This window comes from Gobio gobio, assembly GCF_949357685.1.
Source record: "Gobio gobio genome assembly, chromosome: 2".
In the NCBI taxonomy this organism is placed as follows: domain Eukaryota; kingdom Metazoa; phylum Chordata; class Actinopteri; order Cypriniformes; family Gobionidae; genus Gobio; species Gobio gobio.
In genome coordinates, this window is record NC_137098.1 from 67,170,010 (window position 1) to 67,188,092 (window position 18,083).

Below are 18,083 nucleotides of genomic sequence, written 5' to 3' on the forward strand. Positions count from 1 at the left end.
CTCAGGTTCAAACGTACCTTCTTGAGTTTAAAAGCATAGCTCACTCAAAATGAAAACTTCCTCATCGTTTTCTCACCCTCATATCTTATCAAACTTGTAAAACTTGTATGACTTTCTTCTGTGAAACAAAATATTTTGAATAATGTTGGTAACCAAGCTACATTGGACCAAATGTTATGCATAATAATTACCAATAACCATCTCAGAGCTGAGCGGACTCTGTGTTCATATAGCCAGAATATCTCGATGTCAAATGTTGTTTAAAGGAAAGGTACAAAAACAAAATCCTCCCTTTTTAAGGACTTTTCAGTGAATCGATGTCTTTTTCTTTCTTTCTTTTACAGATCTAGCTGATTATTGGAGATTTGGAAGAGGATTGCTCATTATCTGCTGTGTCTGTCCCTTCTGGTGCAGAATCATGGACCTGTTGTATGTTTTGATTTACATTTCTTATTACACTATATAGCTTGGATTCTGAATTAAAAGGTAAATGTTTGTCCACATATATTATCAGAGCTATATGGAGCCCTCGGGGGTCAGTTGAATATAGAGGAAAAGAACATAAAACTTATTTGGAAAATACAAAGTAAATACAAAACAGTAAATGGCACAATTTGTAATTTTGTTATAAGGTGAAATCATGACCTCATCATGATATTAGTAACCCTAACTTACAAGATAAATGCAATTTTTAGTTTTTCAATTCTTCCTGGGGGCTCTGAAGAATTTGTTTACATAAATTTACATCTGAAAATACAATTTTTAGAATCAATAGTGAATCCGTGACAATCTTTTTTTTTCAGTTTGAAATTGTATTCAACTTTAAAAATTTGATGAAACTGTTCCGCTGTTATCTGTATTTGAAATCTATTATGTATTGTATTGTTTACAGACTGTATTTTGTCTTCCAAAATAAAACTGTAAATTTAACACTTTATTGAATGTTTTTTTATTGTAATAATCTGTAAAATAACAGTGTTTTTTGCAGAATTTTTAGTACTGTCACTTTATTGAAGGTGTTTGATCATAATAATCTAGGAAAAATCAGTAAAATAACAGTTTTACAATGTTAAAACAAACAAAAAAATTAAAATTAAAGTAAAATATCTTAATTTAAACAAGGAAATATCAGTAAAATAACAGTTTAACACTATAAAAAAACGGTAAATGACTGGCAGCTACGGCTGCCAAACAAAAACCGTAAAATTAAAGTAAAATATCTTAATTTAAACAAGGAAAAAATCTGTAAAATAAGAGTGTTTTTCACTAAACTTTTAATGTAAATTTCTGTAAAATTATTGTTTTTGCACTTTATTTGAATTAAGATATTTTACCTTAATTTTATGTTTTTTGTTTGGCAGCCGTAGCTGCCAGTCATTTACCTTCTTTTTACGATTTTTTTTTTGTTTACAGTGTATCTACACAACGTCTAAAACTATAAATGCAATAATCTGTGTTTGTACAGAGTTTCCTAAAGCTGTGGTGACGGTACGACCTGATGAACGAGTGTTTAGAGGAGAAACAGTCACTCTCAGATGTGATATAAAGTGGAGAGGAGACACTGAGTGGACATACAGATGGGAAATAGAGGAAACCAACAGCTGGTATAAAAACACTGTCAGCCGAACCTCAACACAAGAGTTGATCATCAGCAGTGTTGGAGACGTTGACAGCGGTAAATACACCTGTACAGGACAGATGAAGACTCAACGCTCTCAGCGCAGTGATGCTGTTACACTGACTGTATCAGGTGTGTGTGTGTGTGTGTGTTGTGATCAGTTTCTCCATCAGTTTCTCTACGGCTCTGTAACTCATGATGTTTTGTTCAGCTGGAGCTCAGGCAGTCGTGCGAGTGTCTCCACAGCCGTGGCTGACTGAAGGAGAATCAGGGACTCTGATCTGTGAGGTTTCAGGCTCCTCTAAAGGCTGGACGTTCAGCTGGTTCAGAGATCATGATCATCTGTCAGACAGCAGCAGAGGAGCTGGAGGATCTTACACTCTCAGTCCTGCGTCTCTACAGCACACAGGAGTTTATACGTGCAGAGCAGAGAGAGGACGGCCAGCCTATCACACACACAACAGCAGCACACAGCCACTGTGGGTCACTGGTGAGGATTTGTGTTTGTGCTCGTCCCTATTTCTGTTTCAGTGCAGTCTCTGTGTGTCAGTTTAGATTGAGATTTTGCTGTTTTCAGGAGTTTCTGCTTCAGTGTCTCTGGTCATCAAACCCAGCAGAAGTCAACACTTCTCCTCTGACTCTCTCGCTCTGAGCTGTGAGGATCAGAGTAACTCTGCTGGATGGACAGTGAGAAGATACACAGACAAAGACACAACTTGTTCAATACAAACAGGATTTCCATGTGTAATCGACTCTCTCAGCTCATCTGACACTGGTGTGTACTGGTGTGAGTCTGAATCTGGAGAGAAACGCCATCCTCGAAACATCACTGCACACGGTGAGTCCGGCTTTATAATCACATCTCACTGTAGTTTGTACAAATTGGTTGGTCCTCCTTGTACCAAAAGAAAAAATGCATATGCTGCTGTTTATTGCCAAGGCATTGTTAAGTAAATTGTCAATTTATATCTATAATCTCTTCTCATATTACACTTGTAATTATAGGACTAGATCTTCTAGATTGTTTAATTGTTCCTAGAACATCTTTGGTTTGGTAAAACTCTTTTGCAGCTGCGTTATGGAATGAAATGTATAGTATTATGATCCCATCTTTAAATATGTTTAGAAACCTTTTAGCGTCCTACCGGAAGGAAATGTGTATGTTTTACGCAATTTTTCATATGATTGCTGGATAAGACTTTTTCATATTTCTGGTTTTATGTGTTTACCATCCGTTTATGTGAAACGTTTTGTGCTGCTATATTGGCAGGACTCCCTGGTAGAAGGATTATTTCCTGGTAAAATAAAGGATATATTTTAAATAATAATAACAACAATAAAAACAAGTTAAAAAGTTGCAAAATAGTTGCGAGATCGGATTAGACAACACAAGACTAAAATAAAAAGCTCAGAAAACAAAGTACAATTCAATTGATCACCTCAATATTTAACTTGTATTGTTTTGTTATATTCTTAATACTTGCAGTAAAGCTCAGATGTCTTGTGTTTGTAGATGGTGAAGTGATTGTGAGTTCTGTTGATCATGTGATTGAGGGAGAGACTCTGACTCTACACTGTTTACATCGATCTACAAACCCCTCGATCCTCAGCGCTGGTTTCTATAAAGACGGATCACTGATCCAGAATCAGACGACAGGAGAGATGAGCATCACTACTGTCTCAAAGTCACATGAGGGTTTCTACTACTGTAAAACAGAGAGAGGAGCGTCACCCCGCAGCTGGATCTCAGTCAGAGGTGAGAGTCACGCGAGTCTGTAACTGAGGCTGTGTTCAAAACATTTAGTTCACATTCACATTTTACACCACATGATTATTATACATGAGTCTCTGGCTCTTATTTCTGCTGGAGCACAATCAGTTATTGACATCTATCGAATCAAATCACATACAAAATATACTAAATATTGTGCTGTTTTTGTGAAATCGTCTCGGGTTATGACTATAACCCTTGTTCCCCGAGAAGGGAACGAGACACTGCGTCGTCGAGTGACGACACTCTGGGAACGCCCTCAGCGTTACGCATCTGAAGCATGAATGAAATCAATCTGATTGGTGGTGCGTCGTGACGTAGTAGATGACGGCATACCCGGAAGATACAAAAAGGAAGCCGATGCAAACACACACTAGCTCTTTTGCGATGAAGCAAGCGCTCTAGCCGTGATAGGTGTGGCGACGAGACGCAGTGTCTCGTTCCCTTCTCGGGGAACAAGAGTTATAGTCATAACCTGAGACGTTCCCCTTCGAGGGAACTCGCACTGCGTCGTCGAGTCACGTTGGACGCTGCTGCCATGAGCCCCAGCAGTCTCTGGAACTGCTTCAGAGTGAGGCTGCGGCCTGGCTTCACTCTGGAGACCGACGCCAGTATGGATTCCACGCGCGCGGGAGACAAATGTGCCCGCATCGACGTGGAATCCCATACGACTCCCAGGAACGTGGTCCTCTGGGAGGGCGTCAACACGCTCTTCTTCGTGTTGAGTCTCAGCCCCAAGCACCTTATGTGGGCCAGAACGACATCTCGATGCCGAACCGCCACCTTCCGCGACCTGGCCAGGATGAGCCAGTCGTCGATTTAATTTAGTATACGGATGCCCTGGAGTCTCAGTGGAGCCAGTGCTGCATCCATACACTTGGTGAAGGTGCGAGGGGAGAGTGCCAGGCCGAAGGGAAGAACCCGATATTGGTACGCTTCGCCCCCGAGAGCGAACCTCAGGAACTTCCTGTGGGTTGGAAGGATGGAAATGTGGAAGTATGCGTCCTTTAGATCTATCGTGACGAACTAGTCCTCGGACTGAATCTGACTCACGATGGCTGGAATTGTGAGCATCCTGAACCTGAATCTCCTCAGAGACCGATTCAGGAGCCTGAGATCTATTATCGGACGCAACCCACCATCCTTCTTGGGAACTGTGAAGTACCGGCTGTAGAACCCGGAGTCCCTGTCCGCCAAAGGAACCTGCTCTATGGCTTCCTTGGCCAACAGGGCTTGTACTTCTTGTTCCATAACCCGAACCTGCTCTGGGCCGACCACAGTCCGGACCACCCCGTTGAAATTCGGGGGAGGAGAACCGAACTGCAGCCTGTAGCCCAGCTCTACAGTCTGCAGGACCCATGTAGATACACTCGGAAGGCATGTCCAAGGCTGGCCTCGGGTGTCAACCGAGCCTCGTTTTTCGGTGGGTGCACACGTTTGCTGTCCAGCCGCAAGTCCTCGGTCGTTCCGCCCCTGGGGGGGCAGCTCTCAGCAATCCAGCCGCAGCTAGGACCGCTTGGTGGCAGCCTTCTTCGCCTGAAGGACGGTCCTCAGATCGGCCTTAGGCTCGGAAGGCTTGCCACGAGAGCGCCGCCTCTTTTGCCAAGCTCCCTCAGGAGGGGCGTGAGAAGCAACGCTCTCCTTTGAGACAGCCTTCCCCGAGGAGCTGGACCGACGAGGGAGGTATTATTGGAAGGCCGCCGCCTGTTTTCTCACCTCCTGGAACCTCTCGACGACGGTGTTAACCGCGCCGCCGAAAAGTCCAGAAGGCGAGACCGGGGAGTCTAGGAGAAAGTGTTTCTCTCTCTCCTTCATCCCCGACAGGTTTAACCACAGATGTCTCTCCACACAAACCATGCCCGCCATGGAGCGGCCGATGGAACGGGCCGTCTCCTTGGCAATGCGGAGAGACAAATCGGTGGCCTTCCTTAACTCGAGGACATCGTCTGGAGACCGGCCCTCGCCCTCATCGAGCTCCTTGAGGAGGTCGGCCTGCAACACCGCCATAGTGTGCAGGCAGCTACCAGCCCGCCCAGCCGCCATATATGCCCTACCCACCAGCGCAGATGTATCGCGCGCTGGTTTGCTGGGCAACACCGGGGCCTTCAGGGACAAAGCGGCCTCGGGAGAGAGGTAGCTCGTGAGAGACTCCTCTACCCTCGGCAGTGTCCCATAACCCTGTTCGGCCGCCCCCAGTACGTTACCGTAGTCAAGTACTGGAGGGCTGGTAAGTCTGGCCGAAAAGGGTTTGTCCCAAGACCTACACAACTCATTGTGTACGTCCGGGAAAAAAGGCAGACCCCGGCGTGGAGGTTGAGGCCTGCGCCTGAAGAACCGTTCATCCAGCTTACTGGGCGGCTGGATTTCGGGCTCTTCGTGTGGCCAATCAATGTTTAGCTTGGCCACGGCGCGGGAAAAAACCTCCACTAGCTCCTCTGGAGCGGGTGTGTGAAGTGATGGCTCCGACTCCACTGCACCCGCCTCGATGCTCAGCACATCCGACTCCTCGGAGCCGGATAGCTGCAGCATCCGGTTCTCCGCACCACGGGAAGATGTCTCAGCAGTCCTGTATCCTGTCACGAGGTCCCACTGCGAGCCCCATGATCTACGGCGCCGCTGTGCCTCAGCAACAGCGGGCCCAGAACCCTGGGGCTTGCGGGCTTGGCCGGCCTCATTGAACACGGCCAGCCGTGAGCGCAACACTTTGAGCGGCAGCTTTTCACATTCGCCACAGGCGGCTCCCTCGAGAGCCACCCTAGCGTGCTGCACGCCCAGGCATTGCACACACAAAAGGTGTGTGTCCATGCCCGAAAGGAATTGCGGACACGGATGCACACCTCGTGAACTGTTGCCCACTAGCCATACTTTCTGGTAATATATATATGTGACAAACAACACCAAATAGACAGACAAAATGACATATAGCGCTTCGCTGAAGAGCAAAAAAGCTAGTGTGTGTTTGCATCGGCTTCCTTTTTGTATCTTCCGGGTATGCCGTCATCTACTACGTCACGACGCACCACCAATCAGATTGGCTTGATTTCATTCATGCTTCAGATGCGTAACGCTGAGGGCGTTCCCAGAGTGTCGTCACTCGACGACGCAGTGCGAGTTCCCTCGATGGGGAACATCAACACCTCATAACCATCATCCTATAGTTTAATGAAATGAAGAGTGTTGTAATTACAGCCAATCAACAACATTAAAATAAAAACAGATCAAACATGTTAGTGACTTTCAGAATCTGACTGTCCATACATTCATTATTTAATTTTAAATTAATTCATCAAGGAAGGAATCTGAATGTGGTCAGAGTCAGAACATTAATAACATTCAAATAAATGACCATAAATCAATATACAGGCGAACAAAAGTGCCATAATGTTTTTAAGAATTCATCCCTAAGCCTTGTTTGATGTCATTAAATACATGAATGAGAATTAATGTTTTGATTAAAGCACATAAACGAAAATGATGATGTATAGTTAAGTAAAAGAAATAGAAATGTGTAGAAGTGTGTAGAAGTAATATAAAGCAAGTTTAGTTCTATTAATCTCCACTGGGCCTTTAATACACAGTAATGTTTCTGAATAATGTGCTTGTGTTTGTGTTTTTCAGTGTCAAGTTCAGCTCAGATTTCTGGCCTCAAAATCCTCAGTTTTCTTCTGGCAGCTTCTCCGTTTCTGCTCGCGACAGTCGTGCTGCTTTACAAATGTTACAGAGCCAGAGGTAAAACTTCTGTCTGATCTCTTTCTCTCTCTCTCTCTCTCTCTCTCTGCATGGTATGGCTCGGTACGGCTCACTTTTGGGGTTTTTTCCACTGTGTACTTTTTTTTTTTAGTACCACCTGGGTTTGTACTACCTCGATACTAAAATGTGACATGTAAACACTGCAGATCACTGATTGGTCAGAGAGAATCGTCATTGGATTTGCGCCACAAGACACCAAACCTGCTAAATTTAAATAGTCAGCAACAGCCACCGCAGTATCATTTGTTCAAATGACCATCGCATGTTGGTAGCCGAGGAGCGTAATGTCCCGGATGTAGAGGCGGCACAACTATAACGATCAGTCTATAATCACACACACTTTGAAGCGGCACTAACTGCAGAGGAAAAGCAACCCGAGCCAAAGTAAGCCGAGCCGAGTCGTACCACACAGTGGAAAAGCACCATAAGTAAACTCACGTGGTGTCATGGCGTGAAAGTAACGTCCGCGGTGAGCGTGGAAGACTGTTGCTGAGCTGTATGAGACTGGAATAGTTGTTGATAATATATTTACTCCTGTCCTTCCACTTTCCATGCCATCCAAAAAAAGCCCTTCATAAGTGATTCAACTTTAGTGAGAGTTTTGTCCCGATATGGTAAATTAGTGTCACCTATTAAAATGATAGCAATTAGTGGATCTCCTCTTTTAAAACATGGTTTAATTTAGGTGATTAATTTACATGATCCTAAAAGATGATGAGGACCTGGATCTGTCACTGCATCCCAAAGCTGAGGACTATTGATTATGCTACAATGGACACAATGACATGTTTCTGGTCAATTAATTTGTGCTTGTCCTGGTAAAAATAGGGAAACCAGCTCGACGGCTGATGACATTGTTGATAATGTTAGTGAGCCGGTTGAGGTCGGACCACCAAATGCGACTCCGCCTGGGCAGTGACAGGTGCAGCGAAGACAGAGCTGTTGAGTTTCCGCCCGCGGGCGAGTGTGGCAATTCAGGGAACTGACCCTAAACATGTGGTTGAGGAAAATAGACCGGGTGATGCTGAGGCACTGAATGTGTCACAATTCACCAGTGTGAGTGCCCGTGATTACCAGCAGAGGGCACTCCACCCCGGACTGTCACTCCTTCATAGACTACATTACCCATAATCCTTTGCCCGGACTCAATAAATATGCTCAACTACTAAAGGTGGGATATTTTTTTTCTGTGCATTTCTTATCTTTGGGATTTTTTAAATAATTGAAGGATTCAAAGTTGGCTTGAGAAGGCCTGGAGCTTGAACTGGGACTCAAACTCAGATCTCCTTGTGCAGAGCTACAGCAGATGTCATGAGCTGCCCAGAGTGATATTGCTCCGACATAACAGCTCACTTTCTGCAGTTATTTTGTAATAACTTGTTATAAAAATGGTTGTGATATTTCTTACAGATTTCTGCTCGTTCTAAATCAGATAAAGATAAATTAGCACCGTGAGAGTACATTTATTTGAGAGCATTAATGAGAGCGTGTGTGAATTAGTCATACCGTCTCTCTATTAATTGTGAAGCTGTGGGATGTAGTTACTTAAACAGTAGAAACATCTACGCTATAAGTGTTGAGTTTCGCTACTTTATTGATAAATCACAGGACAGCGTTGACAATGGGTTTCTGTGCTCCTGAATGTTTCTCTGTGTGTGTGATCTTCACGTGATGTGCTGCTGCATATGAGTGTTTGTGTGCCACAATATATCAGCGCATGCCATTTATGCTCTGTGTTCTGAGTCTAAATAGATTAGTTATTTTTTTATGAGAACTTGTACAAAAATTAACTTGGGGCAGAATACAGGAGTGACAGCTCATTTGTCAAAGACTTACCCCAGGTTTTGGAGGAAGCCAATGCTGAGATCTCTGGTAATTTGAGCATGGGGGAACTGCACAAGATCCTCCAAGGAATGGAGTCCGTAAAGGCGCCGGGCATTGACGACCTGCTAGTGGACTTTTACAAGTCTTTCTGGTCAGAATTGAGAGAGGACCTGCTGGAGGTTTTGAACCTCTGAGCTGCCGTAGAGAAGTGTTAACCCTCCTGCCCAAGAGAGGCGACCTTACAGATATCAAGTGCTGGTGGGCCGTATCTCTTCTCTGTAGTCGCTACAAACTGCTCTCGAAAGCCCTGGCTAACAGGCTAGCAGGTGTGATGGATTGTGTCATCCATCCTGACCAGACCTACTGTGTCCCTGGTAGGTCAATATTTGACAATATTTAATTGGTTTACGATGTTTTAGAAGTCTCCAAGATGTTGAATTTAGATGAATTAGATTAACCCACAGATCAGGAGAGACCACGTTGAGCATTTCTATTTGTGTGGAGTTTTAGAAGCTTTTGGGTTTCGTCAGAATTGTATAAATCATGTTAAAGTTCTTTATAGTGGCGTTGAGAGTATTCTTAAGGTAAACGTTGGTTTATGTGCTTCTTTTGAAGCTAACAGAGGTGTCAGGCAGGGCTGCTCATTGTCTGCTATGCTTTACTATTTTACTCTCCCGTTTCTGAATATTGCTTGATCAAGTATTGATCTAAACTGTGTTTATAACAAAGTACAAAAAACATGACACTGTTTAATAAAAACATATTTTATGTATAGGGCCTACAATTTAGCTAAAATATAATAAAGTTATATTTCAAAATGGATGAGGAAAATATGGTGCCTTGGAAATCTCATTAGCTCGTCAAAAATACAAATGTTGCGTCTGTCAAAGGAAGGAAGGCTGTGGGAGTTTCCAATACGGACAAAAATAAATAACTTATTACATCTATATCTGAATAAATAAAATTAATATAATCATGATTTCATGGGCAGGATAAGGCTAACTGACAAATGAAAATCACAAACATGACACTTGTTAATAAAATAATTTTATAAATACAATTTATTAAACGTAAAATAATTTAATCTAAAAAAAAAAATAAAGTCGGTTGAATCTAGACTATTTAATAAAAGTTAAATATAGGTTACACACATAAAATGTTTAGGTTCTGTCTCTGAGGGGGAAAATATCAGCGATTTGATGTTTTTGAAACCAGAACCAATAACTTTGTTAGTTTGAATGATCTGACATGATTTCTCGACTGGCTTGACTGCTCATGTTCAAGGCTTATGTTAAAGATTGTTGCTCTATGACCGAACATTTTACTCTAGCTACCAATCTTTTTATGGATCGTGTGAATGTATATGTGCTGTATTATCTTGGTCTCGAGGACCCCCTTGAAAACGAGATGTTTCATCTCAAGGGGTTTTCCTCCTAACAACAATAAATACTAAATAGTAAAAGTTGCATGCAGGACAATTGAGCCGCTCTGTGTCCAAACCCATGGGCTCCGTCACATAAAGGCTGTTCCTCCTGTCAGACAAACTGTCCCACTTCTCCCTGATCTTCTAATTCATATTTCATACTTTAGTAATAGGCCTATTATTCTGAAAACAGTAAGTAAATGTCAATCTTCTCATTACTCTCTGCATTTTACAAATATTTGGGACACGAAAGATACGATATAATTTGTGAAATTATATATGGAAACGACTTGAGGGCAGATTTCTTTAGCGATAAAACAAAACTTATGAGATAATGCTGTTTTTTAGGGATGACACCATTTCATCGGTAAAAGGCCAAACAGGCTGGAGACAGCAAATCTTCAAATTTCACAATCTTTTTTTTAATGCATATTCACTTTATCGATTACAAAACAGTGGAACAAGTGGATGGAAACTTGGCTAGAGAGTAAAGTCACTACCACGGGCCAATTACTGGAAATATCAGGACTCGATTTCAAGAATAAAGAGGCATTGGCTCAACATTTGGGAATTAGATCAGCCCGTCTGATAATGAAATGGCAGACAGAAAAATAACTGAGTATTGTGACCAAACCCTGCGACTCTTTTCCTTGTTTGTCTTTCACTGATTTTAGAAGTTTTTCTAGAAAACTGTTGAATCCTTGTGTGTAGACTTTTTTCAGCTATACTGGGAAAGCTTTGTATAAGTATTGTGTAATCAAAACAAAAAAATAAGTTAAATAAGAAAACTGATACTCCATGGCGGGATCTTTTTATTTTTTAAATGTGGACAGCAAACCAGAGTGGAAAGCACTTTATAAACCACTGTTATCTAAAAGAACAGGTGATAGCAGTGGAGAATCAATTATTTTATCTCAATTTGAAATCCTGAGATTGGCGCTGGATGTCCTTTTTGTACGGAGAAAGAAACTATTGAATCTTTCATGCATTTGTGAATTATTAAAATCTTTATTTTTGCTTTTAGGAAATATTTTTCGGAGTTGTAATGAAACTTTTCTATTTTGAGTTTTAAAAAAGATGTGTATGCCAGCTTCTGAATTTTATTTGAGCAAAATCATCTGTTTATATAAATGGGAAAAAGAAAGTTGAACTGAATTCAGAGCAGATGCAGTTTCTGTGTCTTCAAACGGTGCGAGCAGGAAAAGTGATTGAGTTCAGTTTCTACAAACATGGATGATCTGCCACTTTTGAAGGGATTTGGTGTTGGTGAGGCTTGTGTTCTGCATTTGAAGTGATTTGGTGTTTACACACTTCAGCTGGTTTGTTATTAATATGCATATTGTCATTTAAACGAATTGTATTTGTAATAAAGGTTTGTTTTAATTTCACAGATCCATCTGTTGAAGACCAAAGTCAGTTCGCCGTAACAGAGGAAGAGACTTGAAGAAACTCTGATATTAACATGTTTAAACAGATTCAGTGAGATCATATTTCTGTTAACATATTTGATTTACCTTATATCATCTTTCATTAAACATGACATATTTTAGTGTGTTATGCTTTTATATGATCCATATTTACTGTTATTATCTAGATTTGTCATAACTTTAAATGTCTTGATCATATCTGTGTGATGTTTGTTCTTCAGTAATAATGTTCTTCAGTGTTGCTGGCTCTGTTTCACTTGTTTCTGTAATTTGTAAACATACAGACCAAAGTTTTATTCTGAATATATAAATAACAGTTCAAATTAATGTGTATATGCCCAAAAGTGTGTAATGTCTTTCTCTCACATTTGTGTCTTCATTTATAAACCATCATCTAAGCCGAACACATTGTCTGAGTTCGTCATGTTTTCATTGTAAGAAACTGAAGTTGCCTTTGGATGCTCTGCCACTAAACTACACATTTAACAGCCATTTTACACCAGACCTAATAAAACTGATCTTTCACTGACAGTGATGAGATTTCAGCAGAGATGTTTCTACTCACATGATCTTGAGCTTCATTTTACATTTGTAATCTTTTCCACCATAGAGCAAATATTCAATATGAGCTTTTTTTTATAAACATTCATGAATGTGATTATAGATTACTAAATGAAGTCTCCATTTTGAGCCTGTTAAAATTAATATCTTATTAATAAAAAAATAAACTAGAAAGCTGTAAAACATTACCTATTAAATTATATTTCACCAAAATAAGCAATAACTTTAAAGATTAAAGCTAATTCATTAAATTATTGAACTAAACCGTGCAGATAGACAAGCTCTTTATAAAGACGTTATGTGTGGCTCTTAAAAGAGCCTTTGTGTGTGATGAGATGAGCGGCTTCACTTTGAGCTGGTGTATTTGGTGACCGCCTTTGTGCCCTCAGACACGGCGTGTTTGGCCAGCTCCCCGGGCAGCAGCAGACGCACGGCGGTCTGGATCTCTCTCGATGTGATGGTGGAGCGCTTGTTGTAGTGAGCGAGACGAGACGCTTCACCGGCGATGCGCTCGAAGATGTCGTTGACGAAAGAGTTCATGATTCCCATCGCCTTGGAGGAGATGCCGGTGTCGGGATGAACCTGCTTCAGGACTTTGTACACGTAGATCGCGTAGCTCTCCTTCCTGGACCTCTTGCGCTTCTTTCCGCCCTTGCCGGCGGTTTTAGTGACGGCCTTCTTCGAGCCCTTCTTGGGGGCGGACTTCGCTGGTTCAGGCATGATGCTGGAGACGCAATGATGACAAACCAATGTGAACTAGAGGTGGGCAGATCGATACTAATATCGATAATATCGATACCAACGTTGGTATCGGTATTGATCGATACCAACGTGAAAATATCGATACTTAAGTTTCAGTTTCTCTCGTTTTGCGACCTGACTGAGTTTGTCAAAATGCTGCTGCTGTCAAAGAGCAGAGCATTGCAAGCTCTCTGTAATCCTCCTCCCAAGAGTGCTGCTCGTGCTCGACACAGCCTCTCCCCCTCTCTCCTGTGTTGTACCGTCACGTGACTCACCACTAGCGCGCCGCTCCACCAGCAGTCAGGCGCGCGCGCATTTCTAGTCAGTCAGAGACGGAGAATGGCATCAGAGAGAAAGAGGAGCGTTGTATGTATTTTCAGGCCGAAAATGAGACAGCAGCGACTTGTACCATTTGTAGAAAGTCTTTAAAATACAGTGGCAATACAACTAATTTGTACAAACATTATGATTTTTTTTTTCAAATCCTGAAAAGTGCACTAAAGAGGAGAAACGTTATTTTATTCTCATATCTTACAAGGAGAATTTATTTGACATTTTTTATATTTATTTTGAAGTGCACTAAAGAGGAGAAACATTTTTTTTGTTAACATGCTACTTGAATAATAATTTTGTAACTTTGTTTATTTAAATAAAGCAGAAGTAACCAAAAATTGTTTCTGAACAAAAGCTTTTGTAGTACTGATTAATAACCCAAAATGCAAATCACAAAAACAAATTAAAAGTCATGAAAATTCATTAAGATTTAGGTTGAAGACGCATCCACCTTAATTGTTAAAATGTATCGGTATTGGTATCGGTATCGGCGATACTGGCCCTGTATTTACTTGGTATCGGATCGATACCAAATCTAGCGGTATCGCACACCTCTAATGTGAACTCATGAGCGATACAGAGACTTTTATTCACTAACATATGCTAATTTACTTGAACCTTTTCATTGGCTCGTTGAACATGCCAACCCCACAAACTTGTATTTGATTGGACAACTCAAAGCATTACGAGCGGCTCAAGAGCCAATCACATGCGGATGAATGATAGCCCCGCCCACCGCCTCATGTTTGAACGACACGGGCTTTTTCCTTTGTTTCATTTCCCGCTCGTTTATTTGTATATTGTAATAATATTTTGAGAAAATACGCAGTTCTGGACAGTTTTGAAACCCATTGTAGACCCACTGAGTTTTGGAGGAAAGACCATACGGTCAACTCAGAACTTCACTGATTCATGAAACTGTTTAAATTGCAAGAAGAGTAAAAACAGCCAATTTGAGTAATTTTTCAGCATTTTCACTTCTGCTAACTTTGGTATCAAACTGATGCAACTGTTTTGTGTTCATTTTGTAAACCAGCTAATTTTAGTACGTGTGAATTGATAAACATTGTGTAACACAAAATAAATTACTGCACACTTAATATCAACACTACTGTATACATCTTTAGAGTAAAGAGAATGAAAAGATGTTGATATTCTCATTATATTACTGTTATATGTGTTTTTCTAGCTCAATACTGAGCTAGTTTTATGATGACGTGAGTAAGGACCTTACAGGACCTGACTGAAACCATCGTCCCGTGGCACACACCCCTACCCCAAAATATATCTCACGCGCATGATTTAACCTTCACCCTGACGTTTGTTTCATATTACAATTAAGTTTTTTTTTTTACCCAAATGTTTAAAAATGTGCAAAATAAGCGCATGAACAACATATGACTTAATGTTCTCTTCAGCATCTTAAGACAATTTCTTCACAATTAATCTTAGTTTATTGTTTTTTTATAAAATACACAACTACTTCCCGCAGGGTCAGAATGTCCAGCACTGTGGGCGAAGAAGTCATGTGACCCACAACCGCTAAAGAGTTTTAATTATTATAATAACAGCATCGGGTGGATAAAGTATTTCTCGCGCCTGCTAAGAGACTAAAGAGTTTGTATACTGTGGAGTACATTACCTGCTTAAATTCATACATTTTAATATACTATTGTCACTGATATTTATTTAGAAAATATTGTGCTGCATATGCCACCCAGTATGTTTGCTTAACAATAAACTTAATGATGAAATAAGTATAATCACTCCATGTATTCATCCATGTAGCCCAGCATTATTTTCAGTGAAGCCATCTCCACTCGCACGCGTTCATTGCACTGTTTTCTGTGATTAAGTGCTTAAATGAAGAGGAACAAACCTAAAGTGCTTTATTATAGTCTGCATATATTGACCTCTGGCACAGTTCGACATTGTAACAGTGTTTTGGTGTTATAACTACCAAAGGCAGAAACCTAAAGATTTAATGATCGCACGCACCAATTGTTTATTGCTGGTTATTCAGACAATGAAAATACTGAAACCATTATAGAAATTATCTTTCTTGGAGGCATTGGTGTGGCTCTTAAAAGAGCCTTTGGGGTGTGTGTGGCTGAAGCCGCTGCGGGTCTAAGCGCGCTCTCCGCGGATGCGGCGGGCCAGCTGAATGTCTTTGGGCATGATGGTGACTCTCTTGGCGTGGATGGCGCACAGGTTGGTGTCCTCAAACAGACCCACCAAATAAGCCTCGCTCGCCTCCTGCAGGGCCATGACAGCGGAGCTCTGGAAGCGCAGATCCGTCTTGAAGTCCTGAGCGATTTCTCTCACCAGGCGCTGGAAGGGCAGTTTGCGGATCAGCAGTTCAGTGGATTTCTGATAACGGCGGATCTCTCTCAGCGCCACGGTACCGGGCCTGTAGCGGTGAGGCTTCTTAACGCCACCGGTAGCTGGAGCGCTCTTACGGGCGGCTTTAGTCGCCAGCTGCTTCCTCGGGGCTTTTCCTCCGGTGGACTTACGAGCGGTCTGCTTGGTTCTCGCCATTGTTTCTAATGATTTCAGCCGCTGCTGTGAACAGAACGAACGGATGAAGAGTTCACGAGAACACGCGCTTATTTAAGCCTAGAGCTGCCGTGCGCTGTGATTGGACGGCGCTGCTTCAGAGGCTTTTGATTGGTTATTGTCTGGCAGTTGGCCAATTACTTTGCATATCCTGTTTTCAAACAACGGATGACAGTTTGTGCTTCCCGCCCAAACGCTTCTTTGTTTGTTGTTTCTTTGTATCCACGGAAATAGAAGCGAAATCAGTTTTACATTTGTACAACAAAACCAGTGATTGTTTCTCTTATTGAATGTTCAGTTTTTCTTGTGAAACTAATAGTAAAAACTGAGACAAGTACAGATGTCACCACATTATACATTTAATTTATGTGTATTTTTATACATGAGTATAAATATCTTTAGCTATGCCAATAAAGCTTTAAGCATTCCCATAATGCATTCATTAATCCTCACGAACTGCAGTGAGACTGGATACAAATATTACTTACCAATTTTTTTTAAGGACCACAAGTATCTCTAGTCAGATTTGAAATTTAATTAAATATTGTCATTGAAAAACATGAATGGAAACTTAGAGTTACTTTCCTAAGAAACAAACTTCAACCTGTGGCTCAGTTTAATTGTTTAAATGTCGGCATTGTGAAGTACAATAATTTGTCTACTCATTGGCGTTCTGCAATTTTCTTTTAGTAACCCATTTAAGCCCACCGTATAGTATATAGTTAGTATAGTATCGTTGTCATTTTTGTTTTTGTAAGTATTTTTCTAAATGTTATCCATGTTTTCTCAATGACTTGCAAGCAAACAACCAAATAAAGGATTTCAATAAGAAAAAAATGTATTCACTTCCTGTCATGAGGATGCCAACTTCCCCCTATACTTCCAGGAAGCATGACAAAGGCAAACCCTCCCAAAGAAAGGTCATTTTCATGTTACTAATAAGCATTTGTTGTTGATATATACATATCTACATAATCATGAAAGTCTCTAGAATCATCCAAACAAAACAAATCTTACAACAGATCTATAGTTTTTTGTATACATGGTCAAAAGTCCAAGCAGCAACTATAGTTGCAGGTGGGCAAATGACTTGTAAGTACATACAGGTGCTGGTCATATAATTAGAATATCATCAAAAAGTTGATTTATTTCTCAAATTCCTTTCAAAAAGTGAAACTTGTATATTATATTCATTCATGACACACAGACTGATAGATTTCAAACGTTAATTTATTTTAATTTTGATATATATTATAGGGAAATGGGGTATACTGTGTTAACAGGTTAATAAATCAAGATTTTTGGTCTTTAGTGCTTTTTGCTTTCATAATATCCCACCTAAAACATAAATGTTATATATTCACGAGGCCAGCCACCAAAATGCTATCAAACATACTTTACTGGTGTTCAGATCACATATTGATTACATCACATTCCACACGTGCAAACCACATCACGTGACTTAAATACCCTCTTTCCGGTCATCCCAACCAATGACTGCACATCATACATATATACACATTATCCCAAATACACCACAATAACTTAACGCTTTAACTGATATCTCTACTGTACGGTAGACCTGAGTTCGATGTGGAATAAATGTGTCAAAGGAGGAGATGAGAGAGCGATCTCTCCGCAGCTCGACTGGCCCTGTGTCTGCTGTCCAGGATGGAGCTTCCCGTTCTTAAACTTCAGTCGGTCACACAAAAGGAGGAATGGAAAGATAAAGAGTTAAAGCATGGGATTAATTGCTGTAGATTATCTTTGTCTCACTTTATTATATTGTATTATGTTTTGTAAGGCCAAAATATTGAGGACCCTTCATCCAATTTGGATTCGTTTCATTCTAATCGGTCAAGGATTATAATTGAGGAATTATAATGAGGAAATTCAAACAAGTAATGAGTTTACATGTTCATTATTATATAAAATCTACTACAGTCAGCCATTGAATACTATGGGACTATTTTTTTTTTAATAGATCTAATTTTTCTTCATTCCATTTATTTTTATTTATTACCATTTAACTTTGACACAATGCCCTGTTGGGGCAACTTCTTTAATGGATTTGATGCT

The 18,083-nt window shown here is 40.8% G+C and overlaps 3 protein-coding genes across 3 annotated transcripts in view; 1 reads left to right on the forward strand and 2 right to left on the reverse strand.

Annotated features, from left to right (window-relative positions):
• Positions 1–18,083, forward strand: part of LOC307120077 (basement membrane-specific heparan sulfate proteoglycan core protein-like) — a 335,684-nt gene that overhangs the window by 128,547 nt on the left and 189,054 nt on the right. The window contains exon 12 of the mRNA XM_079806937.1: positions 1,466–1,750. Within this exon, the coding sequence (XP_079663063.1) occupies positions 1,466–1,750 (285 nt within the window). The remainder of the gene's footprint in view (positions 1–1,465; positions 1,751–18,083) is intronic.
• Positions 12,720–13,094, reverse strand: LOC307120498 (histone H2B-like; the record flags this gene model as incomplete). The annotated part of the gene is made up of 1 exon (XM_079807557.1): positions 12,720–13,094. The coding sequence occupies one exon, from the start codon at positions 13,092–13,094 to the stop codon at positions 12,720–12,722; it is 375 nt and encodes a 124-aa protein (XP_079663683.1).
• LOC307120387 (histone H3.2) lies at positions 15,576–15,986 on the reverse strand (the record flags this gene model as incomplete). Its single annotated transcript, XM_079807407.1, has 1 exon — positions 15,576–15,986. The coding sequence occupies one exon, from the start codon at positions 15,984–15,986 to the stop codon at positions 15,576–15,578; it is 411 nt and encodes a 136-aa protein (XP_079663533.1).